The sequence below is a fragment of the Protopterus annectens genome, chromosome 9.part0 (assembly GCF_019279795.1).
Source record: "Protopterus annectens isolate FY-2018-M chromosome 9.part0, PAN1.0, whole genome shotgun sequence".
Lineage (NCBI taxonomy): Eukaryota > Metazoa > Chordata > Ceratodontiformes > Protopteridae > Protopterus > Protopterus annectens.
In genome coordinates, this window is record NC_056743.1 from 993,763,899 (window position 1) to 993,786,211 (window position 22,313).

General features: G+C 39.5%; 1 protein-coding gene across 2 annotated transcripts in view; it reads right to left on the reverse strand.

Annotated features, from left to right (window-relative positions):
* The window catches only part of DGKA (diacylglycerol kinase alpha), an 858,181-nt gene that overhangs the window by 472,020 nt on the left and 363,848 nt on the right, over positions 1-22,313 (reverse strand). For both annotated transcript variants that reach the window (XM_044083761.1, XM_044083762.1), the window contains exon 2: positions 14,055-14,176. In XM_044083761.1, the coding sequence (XP_043939696.1) occupies positions 14,055-14,124 (70 nt within the window). In that variant the 5' untranslated portion in view covers positions 14,125-14,176. The remainder of the gene's footprint in view (positions 1-14,054; positions 14,177-22,313) is intronic.

Below are 22,313 nucleotides of genomic sequence, written 5' to 3' on the forward strand. Positions count from 1 at the left end.
AAAGGGTGAACAGGTGATTGTATCAGCACAGAATGTAGTTGAGTCATGCACTGGAAGTGGTTCATAGGTTCATAGGTTGGTACTAGGCTATCAGCCCTAGGGCCTATACAAGCCTAGCCATAACAATTCCCTGGCTATTTCTTCCCACATTATTTACTTTCCTGGACCCCTGTCTAGCAGGGCGACTGACGTGATCCCTGGGATGAATTTCCTTTCTCCCATCCAATCGTCAAGGTTCCTCTTGAAGAGGTCCAAAGAGGCACTCTGCTTTACATGTATGGGCAATCTATTCCAGAGTCTGGGGAGTCTCTGGGTCAGGAACCTATCCCTCCAGCATGTTTTGTTTATTGTGATGACAAGGTTTAGATCCCTGGAGCATGTAGCCCTGAGGGATTGGGATTTCTTTAAGTGTAGCATGCCAACAGCTCTGGGTTTGACATGGCCTTGTATGTTAAGCAGAGATCGCCTCTGAGTAGACGATATGCGACAGAGTATAGCTGGAGTTTTTTAAGGCGGTCAGCGTAGGGCATCTGCTTTAGGCCTATGATTCTTTTAGTGAGGTAGAGGGTGAACAGATGATTGTATCAGAACAGAATGTGGTTGGGTCATGCATTGGATGTGGTAGGGGGTGAACAGGTGATTGTATCAGAACAGAATGTGGCTGGGTCATGCACTGGATGTGGTAGAAGGTGAGCAGATGATTGTAACAGCACAGAATGGTGCTGGGTCATCCACTGGATGTGGTAGATGGTGAACAGATAATTGTATCTACACATAATGTGCCTGGCTCTTGCCCTGGATGTGGTAGAGGGTGAACAGGTGATTGTATCAGCACTGAATGCGGTTGAGTCATGCACTGGATGTGGTAGAGGGTGAAGAGATTATTGTATCAGCAGAGAATGTGGTTGGGTCATCAACTGAATGGGGTAGAGGATGAAGAGAGGATTGTATCAGCAAGGACTGTGGTTGGGTCATGCACTGGATGTGATAGAGGGTGAACAGATTATTGTAACAGCACATAATGTGGCTGGGTCATGCAATGGATGATGATTTTATCAGCACAGAATGTCACTGGGTCATGCACTGGATATGGTAGAAGGTGAACAGGTGATTTTAACAGCAATTGAATGGAGGATTGTATCAGCATAAAATATGGCTGAGTCATGAACTGGATGTGGTAGAGGGTGAACAGATATGAGCACCAAATGTCGTTAGGTCATACACTGGATGTGGAAGAGGGTGAAGAGATGACTGTATCTGCCCTGCATGTGGTAGAGGGTGTACAAGTGATTGTATCAGCACTGAATGTGGTTGAGTCATGCACTGGATGTGGTACAGGGTGATCAGATGATTGTATCAGCATAGAATGTGGTTGGGTCATCAACTGAATGTGGTAGAGCATGAACAAACGATTGTATCAGGACAGAATGTGATTGGGCCATGCACTAGATGTGGTAGAGAGTGAAGAGATGATTGTCTCATCAAAGACTGTGCTGGGTTATGCACTGGATGTGGTAGATAGTGTACAGATGATTGTACTAGCACAGAATGTGGCTGTGTCATGCACTGGATGTGGTAGAGGATGAACAGATGATTGTATCAGCATAAAATGTGGTTGGGTCACGGATTGGATGTGGTAGAGGATGAACAGCTGATTGTATCAGCACCAGATGTGGTTGGGACATGCACTGGATGTGGTAAAGTGTGAGCAGATGATTGTATCAGCACAGAATGTGGCTAGGTCATGCACTGGGTGGGGTAGAGGGTGAACAGATACGAGTACGGAATGTGGTGGTGTAATGCATTCAGTGCGGTAGAAAGTGAATAGATGTTTGTGTCAGCACCGAATGTGGTTGGGTCATGCACTGGATGTGGCAGAGGGTGAACAGATGATTGTACTGGCACAAAATGTGGCTGGGTCAAGCACTTGATGTGGTAGAGGGTGAGAAGATGATTGTATCAGCACAAAATGGTGCTGGGTCATCCACTGGATGTGGTAGATGGTGAAGAGATGATTTTATCAGCACAGAATTTGGCTGGGTCATGCAGTGGATGCGGTAGAGGGTGAACAGATATCAGCACCGAATGAGGTTAGGTCATGCACTGGATGTGGTTGAGGGCGAATAGCTGATTGTATCTGCACAGAATGTGGTTGGGTCATGCACTGGATGTGGTAGAGGGTGAATAGATGATTGTATCTGCACAAAATGTGTCTGGGTTATGCCCTGGATGTGGTAGAGGATGAACAGGTGATTGTATCAGCACCGAATGTTGTTGAGTCATGTACTGGAAGTGGTAGATGGTGAACAGATGATTGTATCGGCACATAATGTGGCTGGGTCATGCACTGGATGTAGTAGGGGTGAACAGATGATTGTATCTGCACAGAATATGGTTGGGTCATGCTGTGGATGTGGTAGAGGTTGAACAGATGATTTTATCAGCATAGTATGTGGCTGGGTCATGCACTGGATGTGGTAGAGGTTGAACAGATATCAGCACTGAATGTGGATGGGTCATGCACTGGATGTGGTAGAGGATGAACAGATTGTATCTGCACAGAATATGGCAGAGTCATGCACAGAATATGGCAGAGTCATGCACAGAATGTGGCAGAGTCATGCACTGGATGTTGCAGAGGCTGAACAGATGATTGTATCGGCACAGAATGTTGTTGTGTCATGCACTGAATGTGGTAGAGGGTGAACAGATGATTGTATCTGCACAGAATGTGGCTGGGTCATGCACTGGATGTGGTAGATGGTGAACAGATGATTGTATCAGCAAACAATGTGGCTGGGTCATGCACTGCATGTGGTAGGGATGAACAAATGTCTGTATCGGCACAGAATGTGGTTGGGTCATGCACTGGATGTGGTGGGTGAACAGATGATTGTATCTGCACAAAATGTGGTTGGTTTGTGCACTGGATGTGGTAGAGGGTGAACAGATGATTGTATCAGCACTGAATGTGTTTGGCTCATGCACTGGATGTGGCAGAGGGTGAACATATATCAGCACCGAATGTGGTTGGGTCATGCACTGGATGTGGTAGAGTGTGAACAGATGATTGTATCAGCACAGAATATGGCTGAGTCATGCACTGGATGGGGTAGAGGGTGAACAGATATCAGTACCGAATGTGGTGGTGTAATGCACTGGATGTGGTAGAGGGTGAACAGATGATTGTATCAGAACAGAATGTGGCTGGGCGATGCACTGGATGCAGTAGAGGGTGAACAGATGATTGTATCAGCACAGACTGTGGTTTGGTCATGCACTGTATATGGTAGAGGGTGAACAGATTAGTGTATCAGCATGAAATGTGGTTGGGTCAAACACTGGATGTGGTAGAGTGTGACATGATGATTGTATCTGCACAGAATATGGCTGGGGCATGCACCTGATGTTGTAAAGGGTTTACAGGTGATTGTATCAGCACAGAATGTGGTTGAGTCATGCACTGGAAGTGGTAGAGGGTGAACAGATGATTGTATCAGAACATGATGTGGTTGGGTCATGGACTGGATGTGGTAGAGGATGAACAAATGATTGTATCAGCACAGAATGTAGTTGGGTCATCCCCTGATTTTGGTATAGGATGAACAGATGATTGTATCGGCACAGTATGTGGTTGGGTCATGCACTGGAAGTGGTAGATGGTGAACAGATGATTGTATCAGCACAGAATGTGTCTGGGTCATTGACTGGATGTGGTACAAGGTGAGCAGATGACTGTATCAGCACAGAATGGTGCTGTGTCATCCACTGAATGTGGTAGATTGTGAACAGATGATTTCATCAGCACAGAATATGGCTGGGTCATGCACTGGATGTGATAGAGGGTGAATAGATGATTGTATCTGCACAGAATGTTTCTGGCTGTTGCCGTGGATGTGGTAGAGGGTGAACAGGTGACTGTATCAGCACTGAATGCGGTTGAGTCATGCACTGGATGTGGTATAGGGTGTTCAGATGACTGTATCAGCATAGAATGTAGTTGGGTAATCAACTGAATGTGGTAGAGGGTGAACAGAGGATTATATCAGCACAGAATGTGGTTCTGTTATGCACTGGATGTGTTAGAGGGTGAACAGATGATTGTATAATTACAGAATGTGGTTGCGTCATGCACTGGATGTGGTAGAGGATAAACAGATGATTGTATCAGCACAGAATGTGGTTTGGTCATGCACTGAATGTGGTAGAGGGTAAACAGATGATTGTATCAGCACATAATGTGCATTTGTCATGCACTGGATGTAGTAGGGGGTGAACAGATGATTGTATCAGCACAGAATATGGTTGGGTCATGCAGTGGATGTGGTAGAGGGTAAACAGATGATTTTATCAGCATAGAATGTGGCTGGGTCATACACTAGATATGGTAGAGGTTGAACAGATATCAGCACTGAATGTGGATGGGTCATGCACTGGATGTGGTAGAGGGTGAACAGATGATTTTATCTGCACAGAATGTGGCTGGATCATGCACTGGATGTTGCAGAGGATGAACAGATGATTGTATCGGCAGAGAATGTGGTTAGGTCATGCACTGTATGTGGTAGAGGGTGAACAGATATCAGCACCGAATGTGGTTGGCTCATGCACTGGATGTGGTAGAGGGTAAACCGATTATTGTATCAGTTCAGAATGCAGCTGAGTCATGCACTGGATGTGGTAGATGGTGAACAGATGATTGTATCAGCAAAGAATGTGGCTGGGTCATGCACTGCATGTGGTAGGGGTGAACAGGTGACTGTATTGGCACAGAATGTGGTTGGGTCATGCACTGGATGTGGTAGTGGGTGAACAGATGATTTTATCAACACAGAATGTGGTTTGGTCATGCAGTGGATGTGGTAGAGGGTGAACAGATGGTTGTATCAGCACAGAATGTGGCTGGGTCATGCACTGGATGTGGTAGAGGGTGAACAGATATCAACACCGAATGTGGTTGGGTCATGCACTGGATGTGGTAGAGGGTGAACAGATGATTGTATCAGAACAGAATGTGGCTGAGTCATGCATTGGATGGGGTAGAGGGTGAATAGATATCAGTACTGAATGTGGTGGTGTAATGCACTGGATGTGGTAAAGGGTGAACAGATGATTGTATCAGAACATAATGTGGCTGGGTCATGCACTGGATGCAGTAGAGGGTGAACAGATGATTGTATCAGCACAGACTGTGGTTTGATCATGTACTGTTTATGGTAGAGGGTGAACAGATGAGTATCAGCACGAAATGTGGTTGGGTCATGCACTGGATGTGGTAGAGGGTGACCTGATGATTGTATCTGCACAGAGTGTAGCTGTGTCATGCACCCAATGTTGTAAAGGGTGAACAGGTGATTGTGTCAGCACAGAATATGGCTGAGTCATGCACTGGAAGTGGTAGAGGGTGAACAGATGATTGTATCAGAACAGCATGTTTTTGCGTCATGCACTGGATGTGGTAGAGGGTGAACAGATGATTGTTTCAGCACAGAATGTAGCTGGGTCATGCACTGGATGTGGTAGAATATGAGCAGATGATTGTATCAGCACAGAATGGTGCTGGGTCATCCACTGCATGTGGTAGATGGTGAACAGATGATTATATCAGCACAGAATGTGTCTGGATCATGCACTAGATGTGGTAGAGGGTGATCAGATATCAGCAGTGAATGTGGTTGGGTCATGCCTTGGATGTGGTAGAGGGTGAATAGATTATTGTATCTACACATAATGTGGTTGGGTCATGCACTGAATGTGGTAGAGGGTGAATAGATGTTTGTATCTGCACAGAATGTGTCTGGCTCTTGCCCTGGATGTGGTAGAGGTTGAACAGGTGATTGTATCAGCACTGAATGCGGTTGAGTCATGCACTGGATGTGGTATAGGGTGAACAAATGATTGTATCAGGACAGAATGTGATTGAGTCATGCACTGAATGTGGCAGAGGGTAAAAAGATGATTGTATCAGCACAGAATGTGGCTGGGCCATGCACTGGATGTGGTAGAGGGTGAACAAATGACTGTATCAGCACAGAATGTGGTTGGGTCATGCACTGGATGTAGTATAGGGTGAACAGTTGATTGTATCAGCATAGAATGTGATTGGGCATCAACTGAACATGGTAGAGGGTGAACAGATGATTGTGTCAGCACAGAATGTCATTTAGTCATGCACTGGATGTGGTAGTGGGTGAACAGATGATTAGTAGTTAAACTGATTAGTAGACAAATTGAGATGTAGGAAGACTGAGGAAGGTTAAGCAGGAGGATATAAGATTATTACTGTGAAGACAGGCTGTAAAATGTCAGAAAATGGTATGTAGGGGGGAGAAGGACATACAGAAGGGATGTGATGAAGAAGTTGAAAGAAGATGGGGAGAAAAATCAAGGTAGTGACACAGGAGATATTGAATGGAATAGCAGGGTGCAATAAAAATAAGATGGGTATGACATGGAACAACAGGAAGTGGTGAGGAATGGAACAACAGGAAGTGGTGAGGAATGGGGGAGAAAAAATTAAGTGGTTTAGGTAAAAAGGTTAATAGAGACACAGACTCCAACATTGTGAAGAAATCTGTACTTCTGGATGGATGAAAATGATCAATAAAGGACTTCTTGGAATCAGTTTGAAACTGCACTGAGATGTGCCTTAATCTACTCTGCAGTCCCAAATATCAGAGTAGGTCTCCGGAAACTGTTGGCTTTGAGGCTTTGGGGGATCTAGTGAAGAAGGAGGGGCATAAAGAGTAGCTGATAGTCAGCTATGATACAGGAGTGAATAACTCATTTACAAATTAATGAATAAGAAGTAAGGACATCCTGCTTGCATCATAAAATTTGAAACTGAAAGTTGTAGGAAGGAACGAATAAATAACACACTTGCGCTATCTTCTCTTACAACAAAAAGAGGAAACGCAGTGTGTACAATGCAAAAGAAATTTAATAACAAACTGCTCACGATGACACACTCTACAAAAAGTATTGTTCTTTCATTAATACATGCAAAAATTGTTTAAATTGAAACGTTAGTTAAGCGCTTTCACCTAATAATATAGGCTTCCTCAGAACTAACACTGTTTCAAACAAAAACCATTTAAATAAACTTAATGGCGCGAAAACTCTTGCCATTATTTAAAGCCATACTAACCTATAAACAATAATGCTTTCTTTACACACACTTTATAAACATTTACTTGTTAAATGTACTTTTTCTTAATCACTAATAACTGTAGGTAGAATTAATTACAACATACCTACAGCATAAATCATAATAACAATAAAAGGGACTGATGATGAATACATTTATTAATATTGTATAGAATCATATAGATTAATCAGCAAGATACTATTTCTAGGGTCAATTGATTATTATTTAAATATAATAAAAGTATATAGTAATGGATTTATCTCAATTGATCACTAAGATATCAATAATTATATACAAAAAATTCTTTATATATACATAAAAAATTTTTTAACAAATTTTTTAACAGATTTTTAATTCCACACATTTTTTCAAAAGAATTCTGTACATTCCTATGTGACTCAAAAAATTTATCCACTCACGAAATGCTTATATATGAACTTACAGTATATTCATTTTTCATGTCAATTTTGCTTTTATTTTTATTTTTATTTTTAATTTTATTTGTATCTACACAAATTACACTTATACACATTTTCCTGCCTTTCAAACATATTTATAATATTTATAATATTGTCCAAGCCACAACAAAGAGCTTTTTAATAGTTTTTAAACAGTTTTTTTAATAGTTTTATTAATTACCCATATCAAGGTAATTGACATTAAGAATAAATACATTTAGGAAACCAGCAAGGGTTGTTAGAACAGATATACAACTATTATGACAAATAGAACAAAGTATTTATCAGTCCCTTTTATTGTTATTATGATTTATGCTGTAGGTATGTTGTAATTAATTCTACCTACAGTTATTAGTGATTAAGAAAAAGTACATTTAACAAGTAAATGTTTATAAAGTGTGTGTAAAGAAAGCATTATTGTTTATAGGTTAGTATGGCTTTAAATAATGGCAAGAGTTTTCGCGCCATTAAGTTTATTTAAATGGTCTTTGAAACAGTGTTAGTTCTGAGGAAGCCTATATTATTAGGTGAAAGCGCTTAACTAACGTTTCAATTTAAACAATTTTTGCATGTATTAATGAAAGAACAATACTTTTGTAGAGTGTGTCATCGTGAGCAGTTTGTTATTAAATTTCTTTTGCATTGTACACACTGCGTTTCCTCTTTTTGTTGCATCATAAAATTTGGCTAACAGGAGGTGGCACAGAGTAAAATGCTGTACATTCAGGAAAAGTGCACTTCATTATCCTCTCCAAAGGGAAAAATAGGGCTCCTTAATGTTTGAAAAAAGTCAGTGGAATATCATTTGACTTCAACAAGTAGTGTGCTTCTTACTTCTAGATCTTTTGACTGATGAGAGATGAAAAACAACACTGTATTATACAGTAGGGATACAAACATGGGCCTACTCCCTTACATCTTGCCTACTATTCAAAATACCTTTTTTAACTAAGACTGTCATAGGCTGCCTTACAGGTCGCCAGATCTTTACTATTTTTAACCATCTTAGACATAAAAAAAGTCCAGTGTTCAACTACACATTCTGAGAACCAACTTGTAGTCCTATCATTTTGAGAATAAGTTCTCAGAAGTCTTGTAATTTTTTTGTCATTTTTATTAAGACCTACGCATTCTCACAAGAAGGGTTTTTTGAGTATTGAAGACCTGAAATAAAATCACCCCATCTTTGCCTGTACCCTAATGAATATACATTTGAGTTACTAATCTTACCCTTGTGCTAAAGCTAAGCTAGACCATGAATTTGTCTAGTAAATGTTCTTTCTCTAGCCTAATCCTTTTATTGATCTGTAGTGTTTATTTTATTTTATTTTACATTTGTTGACCAGGCTAGTCTAGCTGGAGAAAATTCCATTTTCAGTAGAGGCCCGGGGAGAAAAGCTCCAGAAAAATAAGTACATAGAGACAAAAAATATTAGTATGCATGTTAATGAAACAATAACAACAAACTGAACAATTTAAGATTGTTACTACAAGTGTTAATTTCTATCATACATATTTACAAGAAAATAAGAAGCTATATGTCTTAAAATTAAAGGTGCATGAATTAATTACTTCCCCTCACAGTTACAGACTAGGGAAAAAAGATGTTAAATTTTATACAGAAAAACAGAGATACATGTAAGATATGGATACAGGGAGAGTAGGTAAAGAAAAAGAGTGTAAAAAATAAGGGGAAAATAATAAAATAAAAGGGAATTAGATTATGAAAAGTATGAAGTTAGGATAGTAATAGGCAATGAAGCAAATTAGAAGACAGTGTGGGAGGAAGGGAAGAATGCCAAGTGGAGAAGTAGAGTCAGAGAAGAGGTAGTTATAGTAAAGTTAAAGTATTGGGAATCAGGTTAGTGTTAACTTATTCTATAGGTTAGGAAGGTGTTGAAAACCTATACCTCCAGTGAGTTGTGCTTACTTTTTGTTTAGTTTTAGGTCTGACCTATTTAGTTTGCAAAACAGAATTTACCTAGTATGATTTCAGTCTCACTTTCTGAGATATATATTATCGGCTTTACTACCACCCTTCTTTCAAAATTATTACTATTTGACTTAACAAATAAGGATACAAAATGAAAAGGTTAACTATTTTTGTATCAGCTTTGAATTGTACTCCTTGTTCTTGTCTATTTTCCACTTTTGTGGTATCTTTGTTCTCAGTGTTGTTAATCTGGAAACAGTTATGCTAATGCCACCACAAATGTGAAGACTTATTCAGTTGGACTTAGACTGGCATCTAATCATTTTAAATGATTTTATAATATTCTTTATAACATTGCATATACCTTCGACATTTAGAACTTTGAAGGCTTCCTCCCAATTTATTTTTTTCCAAGCACAAATTTGCCTTCTTACCACAATATGATTTTGCTTGTTTCTTGTAATCCCTATTTAGTCTACTTGCGCTATAGATGCAGTCATCATTTGATGATCACAGCCTAGTAATAACGGGAAGATATCACAAGAATTCATTTTTAAACACTCCGGAATGCACAAAACATCCAAAATGTTATTGAGTTAGTCTAGTGGATTCTTTTACCCTCTGTCTTAATCCATTCTCGCTCAGATAGTTATAAATGCCTTCCTCAATGCACTGTATGTATTGAATGTTCCCCATACGGTTCCAGGCAGCCTGAAGTCTCCCACCAAGATGCTGTTGTGTGCATGAGTGAGGTAAAAGAAATTAATACATTTTTCTAAGTCACAGCTTCATGACTTCATTAGTCTATAAATACCTTAATAATGACCAAAACATAGTCTATCAAACTTTGAATTCTCAAAGATCTGATATTCATGGACGGTGCTTATTACTCCCACTCCATATTCCAAACTAAATGCCCTTGACATGATTTATGGAGTGTACCCTTACAAACAGCACTCTGGTCTTTTTATATGGAGTATACCCTTACAAACAGGACTCCAGTCTTTTTATAAGGAGTATATCCTTACAAACAGGACTCCAGTCTTTTTATATGGAGTATATCCTTACAAACAGGACTCTCATCTTTTTACACGGAGTATATCCTTACAAACAGGACTCCAGTCTTTTTATATGGAGTATACCCTTACAAACAGGACTCCAGTCTTTTTATATGGAGTATATCCTTACAACAGGACTTCAGTCTTTTTATATGGAGTATATCCTTACAAACAGGACTCCAGTCTTTTTATATGGAGTATATCCTTACAAACAGGACTCCAGTCTTTTTATATGGAGTATAACCTTACAACAGGACTTCAGTCTTTTTATATGGAGTATATCCTTACAAACAGGATTCCAGTCTTTTTATATGGAGTATATCCTTACAAACAGGACTGCAGTCTTTTTATATGGAGTATATCCTTACAAACAGGACTCCAGTCTTTTTATATGGAGTATATCCTTACAAACAGGACTGCAGTCTTTTTATATGGAGTATATCCTTACAACAGGACTTCAGTCTTTTTATATGGAGTATATCCTTACAAACAGGACTCCAGTCTTTTTATATGGAGTATATCCTTACAAACAGGACTCCAGTCTTTTTATATGGAGTATACCCTTACAAACAGGACTCCAGTCTTTTTATATGGAGTATATCCTTACAACAGGACTTCAGTCTTTTTATATGGAGTATATCCTTACAAACAGGACTCCAGTCTTTTTATATGGAGTATATCCTTACAAACAGGACTGCAGTCTTTTTATATGGAGTATATCCTTACAAACAGGACTCCAGTCTTTTTATATGGAGTATAACCTTACAACAGGACTTCAGTCTTTGTATATGGAGTATATCCTTACAAACAGGACTGCAGTCTTTTTATATGGAGTATATCCTTACAAACAGGACTGCAGTCTTTTTATATGGAGTATATCCTTACAAACAGGACTGCAGTCTTTTTATATGGAGTATATCCTTACAAACAGGACTCCAGTCTTTTTATATGGAGTATATCCTTACAACAGGACTCCAGTCTTTTTATATGGAGTATATCCTTACAAACAGGACTGCAGTCTTTTTATATGGAGTATATCCTTACAACAGGACTCCAGTCTTTTTATATGGAGTATATCCTTACAAACAGGACTGCAGTCTTTTTATATGGAGTATATCCTTACAAACAGGACTGCAGTCTTTTTATATGGAGTATATCCTTACAAACAGGACTGCAGTCTTTTTATGGAGTATATCCTTACAAACAGGACTGCAGTCTTTTATATGGAGTATATCCTTACAAACAGGACTGCAGTCTTTTTATATGGAGTATATCCTTACAAACAGGACTCCAGTCTTTTTATATGGAGTATATCCTTACAAACAGGACTGCAGTCTTTTTATATGGAGTATATCCTTACAAACAGGACTCCAGTCTTTTTATATGGAGTATATCCTTACAACAGGACTCCAGTCTTTTTATATGGAGTATATCCTTACAAACAGGACTGCAGTCTTTTTATATGGAGTATATCCTTACAAACAGGACTCCAGTCTTTTTATATGGAGTATATCCTTACAACAGGACTCCAGTCTTTTTATATGGAGTATATCCTTACAACAGGACTTCAGTCTTTTTTTCTTTCTTCCAGCTTTCTGTTACTATTTCTATGCCAATATCATAGTTATACAATAAGTCCTAAAAGTCTTAGACTTAGTGTTAATTAGGTTCCTGATCTTTATTTATTAGGAGATTAACTCTGTGATTGTTAAGGTCTTGTGTTCTCTTGTTGGTACATTGCGAAAAAAACATGCGTTGATCATCAGTTAAATAGTGCATACTATCAGTGGCCAAGACACTTTCACCTGCCTTGAAGAGGTAAACTCCATCCCTATAAAAAATGAGGGACACATTCACAGAAACAGGGGGCAGATACGTTTCTAACCTTTTAAGTCACCATCCTTAGCAGTATAACAATTTATCCCTTGTATCTTACAATTTGTTAGCAAGTTATATGACTTCAGTGGAAGTAATCATGTTTCTCCTGTGAGAAATCAAGCAGTGAAGCAAGGTAGCCAACCTAGAGGGAAGGAAACACTATTTATGTAGACTAAAGAAGTTTAAAAAGCTCAAAGTATGAATGTCTACAGATACTGGGGTTTGGTTTTATTGGCCTGAACATACCCATAAAAACCTAAAAAGGAAAAGTGAAAAGTTATGGGCATTCAGATACCATGTAGCTTAAACACTTATGTCCTTGAGTCAATTTTGTATCCCATGGGCCTTCATTACAGGGGATTTAAGGTATTGCACAGTGAAGACACTAGGCTGTCTCAGTCTTTCTTGCAGTTTTTACAAAAACAGTACATGTTTTATCGTTTTCCAAACAGAAATCCTTTATTGGACTAGATTAACTGCTCTCCATGGAATAAAAAGGAAACAAATATTCTAGCTATACAATGCAAAACTGCTTTCACTGTATTTTACATTAGATATCCACATTTTGAAAAGGAATACTGATCACATATGTTTGCCAATATTTTGCTATGTCTTGCATCGTTTTAATCTTCTGTATCTCAGGCATGCAGCTATGGAGCTTCCCCCCAGACATTTGCTTAATGATAAACATCTTAAATAAATAAATAAATAAATAAATAAATAAATACTTGTTTTAATTCTGTTTTAGCTAACATTACTGTATTTGCATTTTGATATCATTCCATGCAAATACAATTAAATGTTTACAGTATTCTGCATCTGGGATTCATTGCAGCAGGACATGGATGGCTATGTATTACTAAACAGACAGCTCAGCTTTAAGAAATTAAAGCATACAACTGCATTGTCAATGTGCGTATGTCTAGTTTGTCATAAAGCTTCTAAAATAGTGAACATTGTCAGAAAATGTAGTCTCTGTTATGTTTTGGTTCTGTAAACAAAACACATACTTACATTTTAAATAATAATGCTAATTACATATCTAATATCAGATCAATAGGCAGACTAGTGTACAAATTTATTTTGAAGTGGTACTTGATTTGTTTTAAATACCCTCTTTGCAAGCTGTGGGCAGACAGATTAAACCACTTTTCAGGCTTCAGTGCTTGAATAACATAATGCTTTTTAACTATGTCTTATAAGACAACTGCGAATCAATACAGGCAAACTAGAGGATACTTTCACTGAAAAACTAAAAAACACATGATTAATAATTCTGTGAGCTCAGATTTAAGTGCATTCTTTGCACAGAACTAGATTTAAGATGACTAGCTGTCCTGAACCATCCATGGAATTGCATTTGTCTTTGTTGCTCAGGTCAAGACAAAAGGATTGTAAGAATCATTTTTCTTAACCTGATAAAACAAATAAATAAATAAAAATAAATGTTTTAGCCTGAAAATCTATTAGTCTCAGTCATAAACACTTTTGCTGCAAAATACTGGCAGAATGTGTGATGTGATTAAAAATTCACAGTGTAGATAAACAACAAAGCAAGAGATATGTGTTGAAACACTTACATTCAATATACTTCTGTAATTGGGAAAAGTCATCTGGGCTGAGGATGGCCCATTTTTCATTGCCAGACATAGTTACTTCTTTCCTTTTGTCGTCCTGCCTCGACCAGAACCATGTATGGCACCTGCAAATTTAAACCAAAATGTCAGTTAACATTACGCACAGCAGTTACTGGATACCTGTATCTGATCTCAGCTGGGGTTTGGCTACATCCTTCGAAATGGTACTTACCTGTGCTTGTGGAATTATGCAGAGCTACAGAACAGTAATGTTACAAAGACTGAAAAAGGACAACAGCAGCACAGAGCACCATCCACACAAAACATCTTTCACAAGGTTTTGTACACAAAACCAGCTGTTAAGGAAAGCAATGAAGGCAGACTGTGAAGCAGCTCTGATCTTTCGGTTGTATTAAATTTATTATGAGAAATTATGGAGAGAATATATTATCTTGGTTACTATCGATAATGCCCAATATTGAAACAACTGATACCAGCATTAAACTTTTTTTTTGTTTTGTTTTGTTTAGTGCCTGAAATATCTTGGACTTTGTAGCTAGCCTCCGACATATGCCTTCATCTGACAAGTACCATTTGCACAACTATTCTTTAAGGCAGAACCAAAGGTCTGTTCACTCAATCCTCCCTGATAAACCCTTTGGTCATCAAAAGCACCCCTTTCAGGATATATATAACCTACCCTAAGATGCTACAGTCGCAGAACTGGCTATGTTTACAGGGAGGGGGCAGGTTTTTAAGTGTTCAGCCAACTTTTAGTGACTAAAAGATCTGTCAGACGGGATTCCATGAACATCTTTTTTGTCTGTTTTCCTTTGGTCATCAATCCACACCAAACCAGCACTGTGGTAAACCACTTTAGAGAACCATAAAACCACAAGCAAAGAAACTCTAAAAAAGGCGGACACGCAGAGCAAGATAAAAATCTCCACAGTTTATTCCAAATCCACAAAGCTTTCAAGCAACAGCTCTTCGTCAGTGTGTATATAAAACAACTAATAAAACCAGGTTTAAATATAACCCCCTTCTGTGACACAGCTAACAAGAGTATGCAAACAATTAACATCAGAAAACATCTTAAAGCAATATCTACTAGTTATTTTCAGTCATTTCAGATTCATTTGTTTTAATTTCAAGATTTTATGCTAACAGATGTTTTGAGACCAGAATTTCAATCAGCATTAAGACATAGAATCTATTCATATTCACATAAATCTAGGGAGTTGTTTATATCATCCCCCCCTTTTGTTTATAGCGGACATTTAACACTCTAAACTGAAATGTATGATTTGAGCCTCTATCCATAATATGTTGTGCCAAAGCATTGATGACAATTTTCCTCTGGATGTCTGAGTTATGCTCTATGATTCTATCCTTTAATTTTCTAGAGCTCTTCCCAACATAAAAAGCAGAGCATGTAATACAGTTAGCTAAATATACTATATTATTTGTATTACAATTAGCATGCCATTTAATTCTTATAAGCTCACTAGTTACAGGATTTTTAAATTCACACTTTTTATTAATAATACTACAAACAACACAATTATAGCAGGGAACTGTGCTAGATGTCACAATTGGCCTGTCATATTTAGTAGAAAGATCTTTGTAGCATAATTTCTGCATCAAATTTCTGCATATTTTATATGCAAAAGATGGTGTTTGGCCTACAATATCAGCTATTTCTGGCATTGCTGTAAGAATTCCCCAATTCCTAGATAAAACATCCTTCACATCTTGGAATCTCTTGCCATATGTGGTAACATAGCGAGTGTACGATTTATTATTTCTAGTATTAACAATTATATCATTTGCTTGGTTTATAGCAAAATAAGGTTTTGCATCTATAGTTCTTTTCATAACTACCCCATTCCTTATTTTCTGTAAGAATTCATTATTATACCCACTACTTCTAAATGTATCTTGCATAGCATCCAGTTCTTTACTACATTTCATTTCATCTGTTGTTAATCTACAGGTTCTTAAAAATTGTCCCTTCACAATACCTTTATATGTATGGGGGGCAAGCATACTACTTTTCTGAATATACTTATTTTTATATACATCTTTCCTATAAATGTGTGTATCAATTTGCTTATTCTCATTTTTAATTAATGTGACGTCCAGATAGTTAATACTGTCTTTAGAAAATGTCCCTGTAAACTTTAACAAATCTGTTGTAGAGTTTATAAATTCAATGAGTTGCTCTAATTGTGCACTGTCACCATCCATATTAAAAAAATATCGCCCACAAATCATTTGTAAAACAATATTTTAGTGTTGAATTCTATTGGTGCATTATATAATATGGTATATAATATAGTATATTTAGCTAATTGTGTTACATGGGGTGGCCACGGTGGTGCAGTGGTTAGCATTGCTGCCTCACAGCAAGAGGTTCTCTGGTTCGATCCTCGGCTGGGGTGCCTTCTGTGCGGAGTCTGCATGTCCTCCCTGTGGTCGCGTGGTTTTCCTCCGGGTGCTCTGGCTTCCTCCCACATCCCAAAGACATGCTGCAGGTGGATTGGACACTTTAAATCAGCCCTAGGTGTGTGTGTGTGTGTGTGTGTGTGTGTGTGTGTGTGTGTGTGTGTGTGTGTGCACCTTCTGTGGAAGGTTGGGCGCCGGGCTGGCAACTTGACACTGTAAAACTCCACTGCCAGTCATGAGCAGACAGGTGATCCCCTGTGGTGACCCCTAACCGGGAAAAGCCGAAAGAAGAAGAAGATAATTGTGTTACATGCTCTGCTTTTTATGTCGGTAAGAGCTCTAGAAAATTAAAGGATAGCATCATAGAGCATAACTCGGACATCGGGAGGATAATTGTCACCAATGCTTTGGCACAACATATTATGGATGGAGGCTCAAATCATACATTTCAGTTTAGAGTGTTAGATGTCCGTTATAAACAAAGGGGGGTGATATAAACAACTCCCTAGATTGTTGAGAATATGAATGGATTATACATCTTAATGCTGATCGAAATCCTGGTCTTAACACATCTGTTAGCATAAAACCTGTCTTGAAATTAAAACAAATGAATCTGAAATGACTGTGAATAACTAGTAGATATTGCTTTAAGATGTTTTCTGATGTTAATTGTTTGCATACTCTTGTTAGCTGTGTCACAGAAGGGGGTTATATTTAAACCTGGTTTTATTAGTTGTTTTATATACACACTGACGAAGAGCTGTTGCTTGAAAGCTTTGTGGATTTGGAATAAATTGTGGAGATTTTTATCTTGCTTTGCATGTCCACCTTTTTTAGAGCTTCTTTGCTTTTCCTTTGGTGATCCACAGTAGACCCAAAAGTCACCTCTTCTTCTACAGGCTTCCACCTCTCAATCATCCACTTGTTGTTGTTTTATACGGTAATATAAGTATATCATACAGGCACAACAAAAATGTAGTTGACAGCAAGAATTCCATCTAAGTTCTTCATAAGAGAGGCAGGAGTACATCCTTTAAGGACTGTCATTCGACGTCAACTGCAGGAACTTCATTTCTTTGCTTATTAAACATGTGAAAACACAATGCAAATGCAACAGGAAAGCAAACACTGCACATAAAAAATGATCTCCTAATTCTTACAAACAAAAAAACATCAGGAGCAAGCAGATTAATTATCTCTGCTGGGATTCACACTGTCATTTAATAGCCTGTCTGCACACAATTTCCCATTGTTGATGAAATGGTTTAAATAGCCAACATTTATTTCTCAATGGGGAATGTTTTGTCTTTGAAACTGCTGATATCACAGCCTGTACTATACTTGCTCATGTATTTTGCTGACAAGTGGCAAAGCTTTATTTGAACAATCTAAACCAATATAATCTGCTACTAGACATGACACAAAACATCCCACCAGCTTCTGACATCCAAAGAAAAGTCAGGAATAATTTATCAGGTTCAGACATAGCTGTAGGGCATGCAGTCGTATTAGGAAACTGAACTGCTACATTCAGGGAAATTAACTGTCTTTATCAGCATAACAGGTAAAGCAATGATGCCAATAACTTTCACCGCATGCATACATCTACAGACACACAGCCAATAACATACACGCACACACAAACATGCAGACATGCACACACACACACACACACACACACACACACACACACACACACACACACACACACACACACACACACACACACACACAACATATAAAAAGCAGAAAAGTTGGTAAGGAGGCCAGGAAAACAAAGGAAACAAGACTACTAAACCACGACAGAGATGAGGAGAAAAGGCATGTGCATAAGGTTAGGGAGACAAAGTACAGTTGTGTACCTACCATAAATGATGATGTTCGAGTGTATTCACTGTTGCAGTCATTACACTTGGGTTATCCTGCTGGCAGGCTACCCGCAGTCGGCCTGAATTCCAAAGTCTTGATCCGGTGTCGGTTGCTGCCACCTCTTCCCTGACGTCAGTGCGCCAGGGGTATAAAAGATGCAGCCGACGCCATTTTCTTCACTTTTTCTTGCCCCAGATGTCAGGTGCCCCCCGAAGGGTAGGCTTAGAAATTATGCCAATAAAAGAGCATGCACTAAAATAAAACATAATCTTCATCTACAAGCAAATACATCACATAGGTTGTATAGAATAGAGAAGTACAGATAAGTCCCAGCAAAGAAAGGGGGATGGTAACTGGACTGCAACAGTGAATACACTCGAACATCTACATTTATGGTAGGTACACAACTGCACTATGTTCATCGTGTTTCACTGTTGCAGTCATTACACTTGGGTTGAATCCCAAAGCTGAGGTTGGGTGGCTGGGCCTAAATAGAATTAGGAGTGGCTATGAGGCCCTGCAGAACTGCAGTGGCGAAGCCTGCTCTGGATTTAGAGTAAAGAGGTAAGTGGTAGTGCTTTGTAAAAGTGTGCACTGAAGTCCAAGTTGCAGCCTCCAAAATGTCCTTGGTTGGTACTCCTCTGAGGAAGGCTGCTGAAGTAGCTGCTGCTCTGGTTGAGTGTGGCCTGATGCCCTTAGGTACTGATTTGCCATGTTGAGAATAGCAGAAACAAATGCAGTGGGTTATCCATTTGGAAATAGTCTGCTTTGAGATAGCTTTTCCTTGAGATCCTGCAGCAAATGCCACTAAGAGTTGCTCAGACTTTCTGAAAGCTTTAGTTTTGTCCAAGTAGAAGCGTCGCTGTCTGTGTATGTCCAAAGAATGTAGTAGCCTCTCCCCCTTATTTTGTGGGTTTGGATAAAAGGTAGGCAAGTGAATTGTTTGATTAAGAGCCACACTGGACACTACCTTAGGCATAAACTTTGAGTTTGTCCTCAGAGAAACCCTGTCTGGATGGAAAATTAAGTAAGGTTCAACCACCATTAGAGCCTGTAGCTCTGAGACTCTTCTTGCTGAAGTAATTGCTAGCAGCAGAGCTGTTTACCATGACAAGAATTTTATCTCAGCTGTATTGGCTGGCTCAAAAGGAGGCAGCGTGAGTTTTTCCAAGACAAAGTTGAGGTCCCATGCAGGTATTGGTGCTCTTCTTGGGGGTCTTATGTTTTTGGCCCCTCTGAGGTACTGCCTTAGTAGTGGATGTGAAAAAATAGGTGGGTCCATATTGTAATGAGCTGAAATGGCAGAGGCATGGATCTTAATCGATGAAAAGGATAGGCCTTTGTCCAGCATCTCAGTTAGGTATTATAAAATCTGAGGAATATTTGGTACAAGCATGTCAATTCCTTGCACCTGGTTCCAAGCACAGAATCTCTTCCACTTTTCTGCATATGATTTTCTGGTGCTGGGCCTCCTGGCCTCCAGAACAACATCCATAACTGATTTGGAGGGAGGTGTGTTCTGAATGGTTACATTATCCGCCATGCAGCCAGATTTAGGGTTCTGAGTTGGCTGTGCAGTATTTGATTGCTTTGTTCGGTCAGTAAATGAGGAATTTGAGGTAATGTCCAGGCTGGGCCTTGAGACAAGCTCTTTAGGAATGGGTACCAGTGTTGGCGTGGCCAGTCTGGGACAATCAGGATAATTTTTGGCTTCGCTTGTCTGACCTTTAGGAGTACCTTGGGGAGGAGAGGTAGTGGAGGAAAGGCATATACTGTGAGGTTTTTCCAGCTGAATGACAGAGCATCCACTTTCCATGCTAGCTTGTGATAGATAAGTCCTTGTACAAAATTTCTGTAGTTGGCAGTTGTGAGGGGAGGCAAATAGATCTATGTCTGGGCATACCCATTTCCTTGTTATCATGCTGAAGATTTGTGGATCTAGTTTCCACTCGTGAGGATCCATGAGGTTTCTGCTTAGTTATCTGCCAGAGTATTTGTCTTTCCTGGTAGGAATTGTGCTTGTAGGTGTACTTGAAAAGTCAATGCTGTGCTCCACAAAATCATTGCTTGTCTGCAGAGGGGGTAGGAATGCGTGCCTCCCTGCTTGTTTATGTACCACATGACTAGTATTATCCATCTTTATTAGCAGTTGTCCTGGATGAAGCAGATCCTTGAAAGCTGTCAGGGCATTCTGGACAGCCAGCATTTCTTTTATATTCATATGAAGATGCATTTGGCTTGTGGGCCATGTGCCCTGAATACATTTTCCTGCCATGTGGGGCCCCCAGGCATAATCTGATGCATCTGTTGTTATTGTCGGACTGGCAGTGGGTAAAGTGAAAGGCTGTCCCTTGTTGGGGTGACAGGCCTGTGCCCACCATCGAAACTCCTGTTGCAGGCAGGGAATGAGTGTAATTAGTTTTTCCAGGCTGTGGCAATGTTGAGTCCAAACACTTTTTAGATACCATTGTAGTTTCCTCATATGCAGTCTTGCATATGGAATTAACAGAATGCAGGATTCCATGAAGCCCAAAGACTGCAGAATTTTTCTTGCAGATAACTGGGTTTTTGTTGCCAACGTGTTGAAATAAGAAGGCAGTTGCCTTTGTTTGTCTGGTGTGAGATAAGCCATCTGGGCAGTTGTATTTAAGCTTGAACCCAGGAATATTATCTCTTGAGAGAGTACTAGTTTTGATTTATTTTCGTTTACTGTGTACCCTAGGCAAATTAGCAATCTTTTTACAAATGCCAGATGCTTTAGTAGGATGTTCTTGTTCTCTGCTTGAATAAGGCAGTCGTCCAAGTAGGGATATATTTGAATTCCTCTTTGTCTGCAAAAAGCAATTACTGGTGCCAGGCATTTTGTGAAGACCCTGGGCACAGTAGATAAGCCAAAGGGCAGTGCAGAGAATTGGTAGTGCATTGAGCCAGCTAGGAATCTGAGGTACCTTCTGCAAGATTGTCTGATTGGGACATACAGGTATGCCTCTTTTAGGTCCAAGGTTACAAGCCAAGCCTTCTTGCCCAGCATGGGCAGAAGCTGCTGCAGAGTCAACATTTTGAATTTTGGAATGTCCAGAAAAGTGTTTAGAATAGACAGGTCCAGTATTGGTCTCCAGGCTTTGTCCTTTCTGGGTACCAAGAAAAGTCATGAGTAAAATCCTTGTCCCTGCTCCTGTAGTGGTACTCGCTGAATGGCCCTCATGTCCATGAGGGCTGAAACTTGCTTTTGTGCCTCTGCCCATTGATTGTGTGGCAGGTCTGGCATGCCTTTTGCCTTTGGCATGGTGTGAAAGTGGAACCTGTAACCCTGAGACACTATATTCAAGACCCAATTGTCCTTGGTGATCAAGTGCCAGTTTTGTGAAAAAAGTGCTAGTTTTCCCCCTAAGGGAGCGTCCAAAAGATAAGTGCTTGGTACTGGTAGAGGAAAGTCATCGGGAATGTTTCCTATAAGGTTGAGATTTGTCTTCTCCGCTTTTGGAGGTAGAAGCACCCCATTGTTTAGGCATGTATGAGCCTTGGGGTTGGGATCTGCCTCTAGGGCACCTGTACCTGCCTCTTTGTGGCTTATCTGACACTGGAAAGGACCAATTTTCTGAAGGCCAGTTCCTGCTAAATCTGGGTGGCTGTACCTGTAAGAGATCCTTAACTGTCTGCATAGATTTCGCTTTATCCTCCATTTTCTTCAACACCTCTTCTGCCTTAACACCAAACAAAGTATCATGCTGTAATGGAGCATCTAATAATTTTGCTTTAACATGTTCAGGCAGATTTTGTTCCTTTAACCAAGCATGCCTCCCAATCACAGAACCCGTTACAGCGGCCCTACGAGAGGCCTCCAATGAATCAAAACCACATTGCAAAGTATGTTTTCCCACCTGTTTAGCTGCATGCAATATATCCTGCATTTCCTTGTTTTCAGCACATTCAGAATGTCAACAT